General features: G+C 47.2%; 1 protein-coding gene across 4 annotated transcripts in view; it reads left to right on the forward strand.

Annotated features, from left to right (window-relative positions):
• DIS3L2 (DIS3 like 3'-5' exoribonuclease 2) overlaps positions 1-16,024 on the forward strand; it is a 182,863-nt gene that overhangs the window by 145,153 nt on the left and 21,686 nt on the right. For all 4 annotated transcript variants that reach the window (XM_027647397.1, XM_027647400.1, XM_027647401.1 and 1 more), the window contains one exon: positions 851-930. In XM_027647397.1, the coding sequence (XP_027503198.1) occupies positions 851-930 (80 nt within the window). The remainder of the gene's footprint in view (positions 1-850; positions 931-16,024) is intronic.

The following is a 16,024-nucleotide window of genomic DNA, read 5'->3' on the forward strand; positions in this document are numbered from 1 at the left end:
TGAGAGCTTGTGGGACACTGGTCTGGGGGCCAGTGGCTTTCCCCTGGGGAATGAGGGGCTGCTTGGATGTGCAGGGCTATTGCAGGACTCAGTTCTGTGCTGGTTTCTAGGCAGTTCAGTGTATAAAATCACTGGAGACATTTTCAGCAAAAAAGTCTCCCCACAGAACCATTCCGCTGCTTGTTGAAAGAGGATTAATTTTTCCCCCTTAAATAAAATGAGCCATGTTTGAAATCCGAAAAGCCTTGCTGAATGCCTTCTTGGAGCTGCAAAGAGAGCAGCTTCCAGGTCCCATCATAGCCTGCTGCCGGAGGCGGATCCAAACTGCAAACCCTTCTAACAGCTCTTTAATAACTCTGCACAGAAGGAAAAATCTGTCACCTTTCCCTCTGTGGTTTCTCTTCTGTTCTAATGCACTGGAGGAACGAGATGGAGCCGGGAAAGTTTTCAGAGAAAGACTCGTGGGAACTACAGCTGCCGATGGAGAAACTCATTTCTTTAGTGTCTGAGGGGAACCGCAATCGCTTTGGTGAAGGGTGGTGTGTGTGGGTGGGTTTGGAGGGGTGAGCTGTTATGACCCATGCATTTCAGAAGAACCACGAACACTTTATAGTAACAAAGGGTGGAAAAAGCAAGAGGTTTCTACAACGCATGTGACTTTTCCCTGAGGTTTGGAACCCCACGGTATGTTCCAGGCCATGGTGTTTGCGTGTCAGGCTTGGTGAATTAAGCTTTCCCCCACAAACCTCTCTAGAAATTGCTGTGATGACTGAGAGCCTAAAATGTTGCTTTTTTTTTTTTTCTCTCTCTCTCTCTTTTCGTTGTCCCACACCCCTTCTCCTCTCTGCAGATGAAGCTTTCGTTTACCTTGGACCAGGAGAGTGGGATGCCTCAAAGCTGTTATGTTTATCAGTACCGGGACAGCAACAGGTAAGGCCTGTGGAATATTACATACAACAAATACAGGAAGGTGCAGTGAAAGGAGGCTACCCTGCCTTCTGGCAAAGGGATTGCAACTGCTTGTACCACTTAAAAGTAAATTAAAGCAGGCCTCAGGCTTGACCTGAAACTGGGAACAGCTCCTGTAAAGTCCAGATCCTTTAAAATGCACGGGGCCCTGCAGCCCCCTTTTTTCTGCAGCTTTTAAAAGTTGCTTTCATTTGTCTAAAAGGCCTGCTCTTGAGTACCTGGGGCTCTGACAGAGCTCACCCAGGCTGTGCCGTGGTGTGTTTGCAGCTCACACCCTACACTGTTTTGTGCTGGGGTCACTCTGGGAGCATGGGCTGGGGGAAAGCACCCAAAGACCACTGAAAAGGGCAGCCCTCACGTGTGCCCAGCTAGACCACACAGCACCCCATTCTCTCTGCTAAAGCTCATGCCTGGGTTCACTGAGTGGCCTTTGTGGTACTGTAGCCCCAGTGCAGCCACGTGCTCTGTTTTTGTAAGGTACTATATGATATTCAAGCTTTGGATGTGTTTGGAGCACAGAGTCCTCTATTTCTAGGTATTCTGCCTATTTTTACTAGCTGCTGTAGTGAATTGGCACCCAAGATGTTTTTATATCAAATCACATTCTCATTATCAAATTGACAGCAGCAGCAGAATACCAGCATGTCATAAATCCGTGGCCTGTTACTCCACCCATGTACTTCTTCTTCTTGCCAGTTATGAAGTTAACCTAAAAAAGGAGGGTATATGAAATTGTCAATGAACAGAACAGTCTGTAATTAGATCTGCTCTGAAACACCGACAGGAACAGCTCCAGTGAGGAAGAGGGACATCTGCAAATGCACAGACCCCTTTCTTAGCCAAGAGAAATCTTAATATTTAAACAAGAAGGGGTATCATTAGGGGCAGACTCCTTCCTGCGAGTGGATAGGTGATTAGCACATGATCCCACCCCAACTATCCTGGCCCCAGAGGCTGGTATGAGCAGAGTTGGTACCTCTAGCACCACCAAGCTCGCAGGGAAACATGCAGTTCAGTGCCAAAGCATAAAGTCAACAAGGGAGGAGCGTTTGTTTTTGAGGTTTTTGAGGGCAGTGGCACACAATGGACAGTGAGGAAAAGAAACCCCACAGGCCTTTTGGGGTTTGTTAAGGATGTTTATAAACCAGTGTTTCTAATTGTATGCTGTATATCTCAAAAATCAGCAGCTGTGGGTTTTTTGCCTCAGACCCTCCTCTCTCCAGGCTCCAGTGGGTGTTTTGTGCCATTGTTTGAGGAAACTCTGGGGACAGGAGTGGAGCTATTTTGTTTAAGCGCTAAGGCCAATAGCAATTCCACTTGGAAACCTTGCTTTTAGCTGTGAGGGGTCCAGCATGTGACAAAGTAGCTGTGGCATGTTGGCAGCTGTTGATTTAGAGATGTATGGCTGTGTCCTGCATTTCTGGCAAGTGTGAGAGCTGAGCCACCCTGGGCCATGCCAGCCGGGATCATGACTTGGAAAAATACAGCGTGGGCAGGATGAGTGGAATTGCAAATAAACCCAGACTTTGCGCATGTCTGATAGATCCAAACTGCAACTACATCTCCCTGCAGGCCCCCAATGCAATGCGTTGTATTTTATAGCTTGCTTGACCAACCTGGGGGGAGCAGGATCCCATTTCCCAGGGAGAGCCTGGCTATGTTTGCACACATGCTTATCCCCCTAAACCCTGTGCATGCAGCCCAGCACTTCCAAAAATCCTTGGCTGGTGAACTGAAGCGTGAAGGTCTGTGCTATGGCTGACGTATTCTTGCAGGTAAAATGCCCTTGAGCCAAGTGTGCACTTGGATCTGGTTGTACCCTGGATGATTTTGGAGGAGTTCACAGGTGCTGCAGCTTTATTGGCAACAGAGCTTTGTATTTGAGTAGTTTTGGTAAGCACCGGATGTGGTTCCTGCTCAGCCAAGAAGAGATGGTTCTTCTCAAGCACTGGTCCTGTCACAGGGTTAATTTGATATCCACAGAGTAATATAGCACATGTTGCTATAGTTTTTCCTTACAGTAATTTTCCAGGGTAAATTGTAGGGCTTGTGTTCTCTCAAGCTTTGACAGTACCCACTGAGACCCTCAGGGGTAACAGCTCTTCTGCCTCCTTCTTAAGATGTAACCAGAAGTTAAAGCCATGTAAGATTGGTGTCTACACTGTGTTTTGGAGCCGTTTACAGCCCAGAGAAGAAATACTGGTGACACACTGCAAGCTCATGCATGGGAAAGACTGGAAATGTGCACCCAGGAGCTCAGTGCCCTTGGCAGAGCATCGGTCTGGGACCTGCTCCGGGAAAAGACTTAGGGCAGGAGTGCAGGTCTGCAAGGATCTTGAGCAGCAGTTTTAACAGGAGGAAGCTGAGGTGATTCTGGTCGACAGAAACCCGTTCTGACCTGGGGAGTGTATCCAGTGCCCCAGAGATCTGTGTGAGCCAGGCTGTGCTTGTCAAGGCTTAGTGTCACCCTCGTCACTGAAGGAATGTCCCTTCCCCTCCAAGTGGCAAATGCTGTTCCAAGCTACAGCCAGATGGGGCCAGCGGAGAACAGTGGATGTTGGTCTCCCACTTGCAGAACAAAGGACTGCAGCATTGCTGGAAGTGTAATTACCAGAGCAATTAAAATTTCTATTGCTTAGGCTAGAAGTGCAAGTACCATGCAGGCTCTTACAAGGGCAATCAAATGGAATTTGTTCCCTTTAAAATGATAAAACCCTTTCAAGGAAATTTTGCTTGCCTCTGGCAGTTTCCTGTTGCCTGCCTGCCTCCCTGCCTGCCTGCAGGAACATTTATGGGCACAGTGCTCACCAGGTGCCTGCTCCACTATTGCACCCTGGGGGCCAAACACTTTGGGTAGACTGGAGTGTGCAGAGCCTTAGAAGCCTTAGATGCCTTAGATTGGGAGCAAAAAATGTGCTGAGCAGCTGGCTGCTCACCCTTCCAACCCTGCTATAATATGGGTGTCTGATGACACTTGATAGTCCCAGTAGTGATCCAAGTGCTCTACTTGGAGCTGTATGGAGGAGCAAGACTGCAGTTCACAGGGGTTAGACCAGGGAAGATCATTTCTCCTCTTCTTCCTGCTCAGACCTAGACACTTCCATCCCCTTGGCTGCCAGTCCTTCCCAGCCTTTCAATCCTTCCTGGCCCCAGAGGAAATGGCTTGACCTAACACAGAAGCAAGCAATCTGCTTTCTCATTTTCAAGCCATGTTGCTTAAATTCTCCCTAATGGGAATCAGTCAGTGTAACACAGACAGAGCCCTGGGCCGCTACTCTGGGCTCTGCAGGACACTACCCTGCAATGGGAGCACTGTGCCATGACATAGAGACAGCGGGTGACATTTGGAACAGGAGGGTACTGTCAGCCTTCACAAGGCCCCAGAGCAGTGACATCCAGGAGAGGACAGCCCTACCAGCCATCCCGTGGTGTGACTGCAGCACATGTCGGGTATTGACAGTGGAAATGGCTTTCTGTCACTGCCTCTTGACACAGGCTGGGTTTCTCTGATCCTACACAGGATCCAATTGCAAAACCTAGCCAGGCAGTAAAAGACCATCAAGTCCGCTCACATCCACCACCACGGCTCATGAATCGTGTCTTACAACATGCAGTCACCAGTCCCTGCTCTAGGAATGTGATTCTGGCTGTGCTGAGGAAGAGCCAGCTGCCCACTCTGGAGCCTGCTCCTGTGGGCTGCCAGGCAGCGGGAAGGAGATCCATAAAGGTTACAGATGATCATGAAAGACTTTTTCCAGGCTGTGTGCAGGAAGAGCCAAAGCCAATTTGAGATCCCCCTGGAAGAAATTAATTGCAAGAAGTTCAGTGTCTTTTGGCTGTATCCAAGAAATAGAAAATTCAATCTGTTTTCTACATTCACCATCACTGTCCAGACTCTTCTCTGAAGACCTCCTATACTCTGCTCACCTACCCACAGCAGATCTGACCCTTCAAATGCCTTTGTCTTCCCTCTCAAGACTCTGATTACTGTCACCTTTCTCAGATGATGCAGTGCTCAGGGTCCCTGCCATCCCAGACCTGCTGAGAAGCTGTAAATCCCTGTCAAATGTGACACTTCCTTGTCCCCAGCTGGTGCTCCTCTAATATGGTTTCCTGCTCCCTCAGCCTCTAGGTTTTGGTCTATTTTTGAGGTCCCTTCCCCACATCTCAGATTCCACCTTTGCCGATAGACCAGCTTGCAGCTCACAAATGAATTTCATTTTAATTCCTTGCTGCAGCTGTGGTTTGTGTCAGGATTATGAATTTGCAGTGGGGGCTTTCATGTTCTCTTCAGAGTAATTTCTAAACCCAGAGGAGCAGCATCTCGCATGGAAGCACTTAGAGACCTCTTACAAAAGCAGCGTTGGAGTATTGATCATTTTGTCTCTCTGGGGACCCGGAGTGCTGCAGATCGAGCTGCTGTGCAGTGTAGCCACTTGCGGGCAGCAGCACACAACTCTTCAGAATGAGGAGTGAAAAATAGCTCCAGTTGAAAGGAAAAGTGGTGCCCCCTTTTATATAGAGATCAATGATGCCTGGTACATTGGATTATCAGTTAAAACACCAGGACTTCAAATGCCAGGGTGCATGCACTCCTGATGCTGACAGGCTCGTGATACATAATGCTGTTTGGGTTACCAACGGAGCTCCTCTGTGCAGTCTTTTCATAAGGTGAATGTAATATCTGCAGTGATGTACCCAATGTTACATCAGGAGAGCCAACCTATAATTATGCTGGAATTGTTTGAACTGGTTATTTGTCACTAACACATTAGCTCACTCCATTTATTGCTCCCATTCAGGACTGCAGCAGGTTTGATGTAAACAGAGCTTGGGTGGAGGTTTGGGAAGGTTTATTTTTCTGAAAAGAGCAAAGCAGAATTGTTCGGAATTTATTCTTTTTTGCTAGGAGAGTTGTTGACTGGCAGTGCTAGGAACAAAATATGTAAAGCAGCCGACACAGCATAACTGATTTGTGTTCAGAGGTACTTCCCAGGTGCACAGCTCATGTGTTGGACTTTAGCATGGACCTGGTTGCTCTGCAGTGAGCTGGCAGGTTTACCGTTAAGATGTTTTGTTCCTTTTGAGAAATTGAGGCTTGCAGAGTGGGTTGTTTGCACAAGGAGCTGCTGCACAGCTCACAGAGTCCCTGGATGCCTGACCTGCCTTATTACATGGTTGTTTCATGGCACGCATCCCAGTGGAGCAGCACTGCTTGTGTTGGTGTAAAGGAGCTCCCCTGCTGGCATCTGATTTTCTGGTTAGTGATCAGCAAATATGTGCTCTGCCCCACTCTGACCTGCAAGGCCAGGGAAGTCTCTGAAAGTGGCATCTTCTCATGTTTGTCTTGTCTGGAAGGCTGGAAATTCATGGGGGAAATCCATGTACATGACCCTTGACATCACAGGGTTGGATGGATGCTAGCTAGTAGCCTTGAAATGCCTTGTTTAGATTTCACATCAAAATAAAATCAGTGTAATTTCCAGGGAAAAAAGAGAAGACTGAGCGCATTGGAATTTTTCTTTTGATACCATGTCTTGGTTTTTGTTTGACTTATTGGCACTAAACTTTACCCACACACACCCTTCACGTGCCAAAGCCTAAGCACTGGAGTTGGCCAATGGCGGTGAATTATTTTGTCACTGTACATGGAGATAAACCAGTCCTCCTGGTTTTGGTATTGGTTCAGTGAAGGGTAAATTCTCCAGGAGAATAAGTCTGGAGGTTGACCTTTAAAACTTCAAAAGATACGTAATCCTTCCTGCCTAAGGCATGAGGTCGGTTTTCTGTCTGCCACCTCCACAGGCTGCTGGGACATATGCTGCAAAATAGCCTTTGTCACTTTAGACTTGCAAGAGCAGAGAGCTATTCTTTCCTTGCAGAAGGGCCCCTATGGCCATTTGTAGCTGGGGAAGAAGGGCTCTTGGAAAAGGCTCTGTCCAGGGACTACTTAACTGCTTTTGCTGACATAGACCTGCCTCCTCCTGCCACCCTGCTTTTTAATAACAGATTTCCAGTCCATCAGAACTGTAGAAATAGTAACTGCCAAATCCTTGGAGTGTCAGTGTGATATGGGGGATGCAAATAGAAAAGGTGATCAAGGAAACCCACCTTCCCTTGAGCAATCAGATGGGATTTGAAGATAACCTTATCCCTTCCAAATGAATGTTTGAAGCCTTCTTTAGTGTCCTGCACAATATCCCACAGTGACCAGTAGCCCTCTCTAAATCCTCATCAGGGTTCCAAAGCAGTCAGTGTGTGCTCCCACCCTTAAGGGGCAGGAAGGATTGGGATCTTAAATCCCAGTGAGTGCAGGACCTCCCTTCTCTCCCTAGACTGAATCAGAGGAGTTTGTCATCTTACTTGTTTCAGTGTTCTCTTGGGGAGGAGCTGTAAAACCTCTTTGTTATCAGTGTTAGGTGTCTGGGTATTTGGTGGCAGTCAGGTAGGCGAGAAAATATCCTGCAATTGTAATTGAGTCAGAGATGCTGTCTCCATGTGTCATCCTCTGAGATCTGTTTACATATCCATTTGTTTAACAATAGGTTTGAAAGCCCTCAGCAGCATTTCAGCACCATTTTCCCTGGCCTATGTGTCTGACTAATGCCCAAGGCAGTGAGCTATATCTGGACTAGAATTGCTAACCTGTGGATGTGGGTTTCTTAGCAGCCCTGAATTAGATGAGTCTGTGATTAGCCCTTAGGAACATGGGAGAGGATAGATCTGATGTGGGAAAGAATGAATAATCGTCATTCCACAAGAAACACCTCTCAATTTCACCTTGAACCCAAGTTGCTGGATTGATTTTGTGTCAAGGAAGGCCCTCTCCTGGGCTGACATCTGGCTAGAAAAATCACCAGACCCCCTAGCTATCCCTTTCCCAGCAGGATTTCTAGACTTACTCTTTTCTGAATAGGGAGGAGTCCTACTTTTGGCTTGGTCTCTGTGTCCTTGAATATATAGGCATCGTGCAGAGTGACTTCTCTGCCAGTAGTGGGTTTTGCTGGCCACCCTGTGATGTTACAAGTAGGGAGCACTGGGACAGCAGGTAAGTGCATGTGCTGCCTTCTTTTGCTTTGTCAGGAGGTGCTTTAGGTACAAACTAGAGGTGGAGAGTTGCATGTAATCTCAGACAGTGGGGTAACACCGAGGTGATGAAGGGAATCATGAGTACTGGCGGCAATGAAGGATTCTCTGCTTGGGGATAGACCTGCCATTCCCGCTCCCCATCCTGCTGTTCAATCTGCACTCTCTGCCTGGAGGGAGTGGGGGGTTTCAGTTTGCCATGGGCAGGACCTCTACAGTCTGTTCAGCACTAAGTACCTTTGTTCCCCAGGGGAATCCACAGTGCAAACTGGAGTAACCGGGTGGATTGTCAGCCAGCTGGGATTGCTCTCTCATAAAGAGCTACTGGCTGAAAGCTGAAGTGTTCAGATTAGAAATAAAGCAGGCATTTGAAAGGCAAGAGAGATTAACTGGCAAATTGTGCCAAGAGAAAACAGGGAATTCTTCTTCAAGGACAAATGTAGTTCTGGAAGGTGTTTTAGACCCTACACATCAGTTTATTTGACAGACCAGTAGCAACCTGAAGGCCTCCAGGCACAGGAGATCAGCTGACGGAATAATCCTCCCAGTCTTAAATTCCTGCCACACTGCTCTGTGTTAATGTAAAGGATCAGCTTTGCACTCATACCACTTCTCTTTCCATGTACTCTGCCAAGCTGGGCATGCCATTTACCTTATCGTTTGAAATTATGTCCTCACAAATTAGAGGGTAAGAGTGGAAGTATCTCTCCTTACCCTATCCTGAGCAACTAGGGTTGTAGTTCTACTTTTCCAGCTACTGCTGTGTTTTGTTCTGGGTCCTTTTGCTTTTTCAGTGTTTTTTCCACAGTTCAGTTCAGCTGAATCAGTCTGGCAATGGACTCTGCTCCCTCCACACCTCCCTGCTTCTCCATCGAAAAAAGGAACTCCAACTCACAAGCATGTTTTGTGTGCTCAGCTCCTTACCGTGTCAAGGTCACCCTGAGTAGGGTTCTTGTTACAGCTTAGCACTTTCACCTCTTTCAATTTGCCATGCATTAGTCAATCTGGAGCCTAATGGATTTGTAACCTGACTTTCCCTGTATTATCTGAGCCGTTCTCAGCAATGTAAGAGGATTTGGGCACAACTTCCTTTCAAGTTAATGGAAAGATCTTGCTTGGAAAGAACCTGCTTGAGGATCTGAGTGTACTTTGCATTAATGTTTCCATTAATTTTAATGGGAGATGTTTCTAAATTTCTCAGATCAGCTTTGAACATCTTAAATTTTGTGTCCTTCACCTGTCTCATCTGAAATGCAGCACCCTTAAATGAGCAGCGTCATTATTGGCCAAGATGTTCTGCAAGATTTTTCTGCCTCTGGAAATGTTCTGTTCTCTGGTGTTCCCACTGGACGCCTCACCAGCTCACCAGACGTGGGGCAGGATGTCCAGGGTCAGCTCCTGACTCAGAGGCTGTCCCTTGCATGCTCTCTGCTCCACCACCATCTGCAGAGCAGAAAAGAGAAAGAATCCTCAGTGACTTTTTAATTAGCATTTATAAAGCACTTTGCCATCATCAAACAGAAGGGAACAGAGAAAAGCAAACTTGCTGTTGCAACTCAACTCTCAGTTACAGCAAAGCTCTGTTGCTTTGGGTATGATTATCTGCACAGAGCATTTGGTTGGTAGAGGCAGGTGCAGAGCTCAGCCTGGGTTTTAGCCTGGGTAGAGTCTTGTCTGGCCTTTCTGCTTCTGCAGGGCCATGCCACTCTGGGCACTGGCCTTGTGAGCTGAGCAGCACAGTATCCCCAGCTTCCCCTCCTTCTCTCTTTGCTCTCTGCCCTCCTGCTGCTCTGACAACTTTGACATTTGAACACTGTGGTGATTAACTGTTCCTGAGTATCTCTTGCTGATCAGATCACTCCTCACTCCTGCCTTGTTCAGGAGAGCTTTTATCTCCTTCTGGGGTGCCCGTAGATATTTCTTTCCATCTCCACTGAGCTGAGCAGAGACCAGCATCCCAACTGCTCATTGCACCATGCCTGTGGTGAAAGCCAACCCTGGCAGAGCTCTTGTATGTGTTGCATCTCTGGCATAATCTCATTTTGCTGAGACAGTCCAGGCCAAACAGCTTGATGTAGTAAAAGAGTTCACGCAAACTCTACTCATCTCAGCATAATCAGGTTAGTGAGCAGCTACACGTGCAGTTGACTGGGCTTTCAAGAAAGACCACATTGGCTTGGCCCCTCTGGAAGTACCTCTGGGTACTGGGTGGTTAAATAGGACATAAAGTGGTGAGGAGGCAGCTCTGCAGCAGTAAAACAGAGCACCTGTTGGAGAAGTCATCATTATTGCGTTTTTCATGCTTTATTTAAGCTCAGTGCTCATTTGCAGTCTTGCTGCCAGGCAGGCTCTGTCTGGTGTGGTGCCACTTGCCCGGCACAAGTGTCCAGGTAACAGAGGAGCAGAGAGGGTCCACCAGAGGCAGAGGGGTCTGGTGTGACTTGTTTGCAGCATAAAGCAGGAGAGGCTGGGAGCTGGCTGCTCGTGCTCACACGCTCACTCGGAGCCAGGCCAACTGCGGGTCAGTTCCAGCCCCCAACAATTAGTGAGACAGATTAAATCTAGATTGATCTGTCTACTTTCTCAGAGTGAGCCAATTCCAGCAAGAAATTCTCCTTTCCCTCTGTTTCCATGTTAAAAGGAAGGAGACCTTGTCAGATTTCTGGATAAATGGGAAGCACAGGGCAAGGTAGAAATAAATGTTGTGCTAATGCGTAGGAAGTATCATTAGGACAGAGACATCCTTGATGCGGCCGGGCTGCGGCTGATCCACATTGCTGTGTGGAAACTCTACCTCTGGTGCAGCTGCTGCAAAAGACAGGATTCAAAAGGGCTCTGCTATTTATTGCACATTTGCAGTGTTTTGCAGAGAGTCAGAATCTGGTTCAGAACAAGAGTTTTCGGTGACAATAACAGTCTGGACTGGTGCAGTGATGTTTGCTGCAGGGAATTCATAGGAATTGCCTCTAGGTGTGGTTATTTGACAGACGCACTCAGATTGCTCAGGTATTCACAGTCCCTATCGACACTGAGTGAAAACTGAGATTGTGGGAGAGCAAAGGAGAAGGGACATGCTGCTCCAGTGAATTTACAGGAGCAGGAGTGTGATGTCAAGCTAAGCTGGATTTTATGTGAGTCTCTTTGGGGGATGAGTTTTTTTGGGAGGGCAAATGGGAAGTGAGAAGCAGGGGATCAGTCCTTGATCGAAGCCAGCAGAGGAAAATCAAACATCTGCTTCATGCTGTGTGTCACACCTGCCATTCCAGGGCTCCACAGCCAAAATAGGATGACACTTAGAGGGACACTTAAATGAATGGATGCTGTCCTGCCTTCTCTCTCAGCCACATCTCCATGCTGTACTGTGAGCAACAAGGACAGCAAAGATTTTCAAGGAGAGTGGTTAATCCTGAAGGGTGCAGTGCTCTGATCTCAGCTCGACTCCACAAGCTGTTCTGCCCACGCAGCCAAGACCTTTGCAACAAAGAGTTCTCTCTCTTACACCCGGAGTGCTCAGTTTTTTAAGGGTGCCATAGAAAGACTGAGAAGTACAACAGAGCACCACAGACAAACCAGTTTGGCTTTGCATCACTGCAGAGAGCAGCAGACAGGCCTGGAGAAAACAACCTGCAAGCCGACTGACCACTCCAGAAAGCAGAGTGAGACAAAGGATGTTTGTCCTGAAATCTGTGGTGGGTGTAGCCATTCCCAAGGTCCCAAAATTGCAAAGGGATGCTCTCTGGCAGAGAAGTGTGGCTTTGTGCATGTTTATCGAGGGTTTTTGCCTGCATGGTGCCAGTGCAAGAGCCATTGCTTGTAGTTGACAGCTCAGCTATTGTTGCAAAGTGTGATTTAATAGCAAGACTTGATTACAACATGCAAATGTAGCTGCTGGGGGACTATCTCTGAGGTTTGTGGAGATTAGCTGTTAAATTGGCCAGTGCAAAAACATTATTAAGCAGAGAACATAATTACTCATCTTGTGCTTCTGTAGTATATAGAAGAGACAGATTTGTTTAAAAGCCAGAAAGTCCTATATAGAGAAAAGACTCGTGTCAATGCCACATCATGTACTGCTGTATGTTGCAGCATATTTTATTAGAGAAGTAATACTTAATAACAACATTTGGGAACTTGTGGAAGGAATCCATTATATTATTCTACATCATAAAAGAAAACCTAATGCCTAGTCTTTGTGAAGGCTGTGCGGATATTGAAACATCTCCTTTCGGTGGTGGTTGATTGCTTTTATGGAGATTGTATCATATGGATATAAACAAATCTAGCACTTGATATGAAATTTGGAAGCAGGGTTTTAGACTTGTTCATCTGTCTTCTATCTGTGCGTGTTCCCTCTGAAATGCATCAAGGTTCCCATTAACACCTTAAACGTGGAAAGTAGAATTAAAGCGAGACTGTCAGCACATACAAAATGAACAACTGGGCGTGCATTGCTGTTATGTTTTTCCCCTTTAGTCCTAGAGTAGTCTGTGGTTGCTAGAATAAAAAGCTTATGTGTGTGAGGATGCAGGGGGAAGGATTAAACTGTGGGGAGCTGCAGACCTGGTTTTGGGATCAGGCTGTGGTTCAGAGTTTCCTCCTGCCCCGTGGCTCTCTGTAGCCCAGGCTGGGCTGCAGGGCATAGTGCAGTGGCAGCTAGAGATCTGAAGTCAGTTATAAAAGTGCATTTGGCTAGTCAAAGCCCCAAATATTTTCAGGAAAATCTTTAACAGAGGAGTCAGAAGGACTAAATTAGAGGAACAGCTTGTTCCTAATGCAGCGTAGTTCCTGCAGTCACAAGTGCTGGCATGGGAGTGGGATGATGCTGTCAGGATGAACCTGCTGTGCTGCTGTGGCTGCTGCTCACCCCTGATTCACGTCACTGGTCACTTCCCCTCCAGCATCTCTGGCCCCCCAGCAGATGCTCTGCCGAGCCTTCACTTGTCTAAGCAGAAGGAATTATCCTCCCTAGCCTAAGTGGGCGAGATAAAGACTTCAAGGAGTGTTGATGGGAAACTCCTTGCCTTCCTTTTGTTGCAGCTCAAGAGCATTTGTATACCAGTAATTGCTCCCCAGGCTGCTTCCTGTGTGACTCAGAGCTGATTGTGGAGCTGCTGTGGGAACCTTGTCATCCTGGCACAATATATCCCAATCAGTCTAAATTTGAACTTATAGTCAGTCCTCCTTTCTCCTTTAGGGCACGGATGCACACTGCCTTGCTTCTTACCTGCTCTGTACTGGAAATTTTGCCACAGCTGGAGCCATCAGCTCTTCCAGGTGTGCAGGCAGGGAAATGAATACCTTGTTTGTGGCTGGGCTTGTTTTCCACTCAGAACCACAAAGCACCTGAACTGCAAGACGGCTGCTCACCAGGATCTCCTGGGGTGACTGTAGGGTGACTGGGAAGAGGTCTGGCTGCATGTAGCAGCAGCATCTCCCTCCTTTCATTACTGAGTGCCAAAGGGTAATCCTAAAAATACCTGTGAGTGGTTTGCGAGCTGTGAGTGTCAGAGGGGGCAGCTCTGCAAAGGTCGAGTATCAAGTGGGGAAGGGAGAGTGACATATCATGTCATCACTGAGCATGAAGCCGGGCACGGGGAGTGGGTGGGAGCAGGGACTGGGTCTGGGTCTCAGCAGAGGAGACCAGCAGAGAATGGATCAGTCCTGTTGGCAGAGAAGCAGGAAGGGACATGGGGCAGCATGGGCTGAAATGCTGAGCTAGGGCATCTTATCCCTGCACAGGCACATGTCAGTTGCAGCTACTTTTTTATAACATTCATTGATAGTTTGTGATGAAGCCAAGAAGTGGGAGAAACCACATAACAATATTTCATAATAGTGTTGCCCCAGCTGTGTGAGGCCCGTGTGTTCAAGCTGTCTGCATCTCCCATCTCCCTAAGCAGCATGTACACACTTTGAAGCTGCATATCCAGTACTGATAAATGCAATAAATTTCACGTGGTGGTAGAGTTACGACGAGAGTCTCTGATAGTCAGGGAGGAGACAGAAGTGATGTATTCCTCTGTTAAGCTCCTTTTTTTTCTGTATGTACAGTTTGGGAGTGCAACAGATCCATCTGTTAAATGGCTGTTAACCTGTTCTCAGAATCTGGAGTGCAAGAATTTGTTTGTGTGATCCTCTTCTCTGACAGTACTGATGCTACCTATGGGAGATGCAAACTAAGGTACTCTAGGGAAAGTTGCAGTAGCTCTTGGTTTCTTGAGTGACAGAGTTTTACTGTACTGAGCAGAGTAGCACACAATTTGAGGCAGGACCTGCTCCTAGCAGGTCCTAAGAATTTGCCACTGCTGCTCTGAAACCCTAGGCTGAAATAAGGCTGTGATAATTAATGGAAGTTAAAGTGCTCCTTCTGCTTGTGAGCTGGTTGGAAATGGAAAAGAAGAACCTGTCACAATTGTGACTGGCTCTAAACTACTGTCAGGCTTTCCTCCTTCCCTTCCCCTGCCCCAAGTGGAAAATTGTATTGGAAAGCAGCAGTTAGAGCACTTAAATCTTTCCACAGTTCATTTCAAGCTCCCTTTCTTCTTCCCAGCCATACCCAGGCCAGTTTGGGGCGCGGATGGGAGACTGCGTCTCTGGCTGAAACTTGCAGGATGTTAAGTAACAATGGGAGAGTGAGTTTCAAAGAGGGTATAATGTGCCTGGATTGCACGTACCAAAAGCTGTATTTCCCATGCTTTCACATTCAGCCCATCCATGCATCACTCTCAAACTTGTTTCCTTTCTGTGTGGAATCTATCTCGGTGTGTTGTGGAGCAAACTCAGACTGAAATGGGGCTGGTACCTCTCCTACTACAGAGGGTCACACTTCCACAAGCATTCACAGAAGCTTCTGGTGTCTGTCATGTCCAGACAGCACATGTGAGTACATGAAATGTGGGCAGTAACAGAAGCTTTTATATCCCCTGTGGTGGGTTACCAGGTTCTTGTAATCCCTGCCCTTTCCCAGATACTTGGATTGTCTGTTTTAACTAGCGTGTGCCCCCTTTCTCTTAACACCTCTTGGCACAGTCACCTTGCTGCTGCAGGCAGTGGTTCTGGGTGGGTTTGTCCCCTGTTGGGTCAGGAAAGGGCATCTGTCCTCCTTCACTGTCTTCCTCAGCTGTCTGGATTTAACAGGTTGATCAGTTGGAGGAAGCTCCCAAAGCTTTTACTCGATGTTATTGAATAACCCTTGGTAGAGAGCTGAAGGCCCAATATGCAGACCAGACCCACTCGTTAGGGAAGTCTGCTACCTCCCTGGGGCCCAGGTTAAAGATGTGAAGAGAAAACTTTCCACGCTGGTACAGCCCTCGGATATTATCCATTATGGATTGTTCAGGTAGGCAGCGATGAACTTTCAACAAGAAGTCCAACGGCATTCAAGAGATATTTCAGGGCTTTAGGGTGACTGATTAAGGAATCAGGAGCACAGGTAGTGTTTCCTCTATCCTTCCAGTTGCAGGAAATGAGGAGGGAAGGAACAGGAAGAACCAGCAGATCAATACCTGATTCTGAGCCTGAGGTCACTGAGAGAATTTGCAGGTTTTTTCATTGTAGGTAGGTTTACACAGTACCAGATCTGGAGGCAGGGTACACCTGCCTTAAAGGGGGAAAAGGATCTTTGCACAAGAGTTAGCAGGGTTCTCTGAAAGAGCTTTAAAGTGGATTTGAAGGGGGAAAAGGATAAAACTGGGCTTTCTTCTTCTAAATGTACATCTTCCCTGTTCATTCAAGGGTTAAGTAATCTGAGAGATGCAGCACCCAGAGCCAGGTATCTGTCAGGCCTGGACTGGAGGCTCACCAAAGCATGAGGATATATGATTTTATTTCTGTTTTGTCATTTGGAGATTACTACTCAATGTCTGTAGGGCAAGAAAACTCCAGGGCATCTTAGGATATGCCCCGTGCTCCAAGAGAGGTTGCTGTTTTGGCTTTGCAACATTAATATATAAAGACAAGAACTGATGGC

This window comes from Corapipo altera, unplaced genomic scaffold, assembly GCF_003945725.1.
Source record: "Corapipo altera isolate COAL_440 unplaced genomic scaffold, ASM394572v1 113, whole genome shotgun sequence".
NCBI classification, from domain to species: Eukaryota; Metazoa; Chordata; class Aves; order Passeriformes; family Pipridae; genus Corapipo; species Corapipo altera.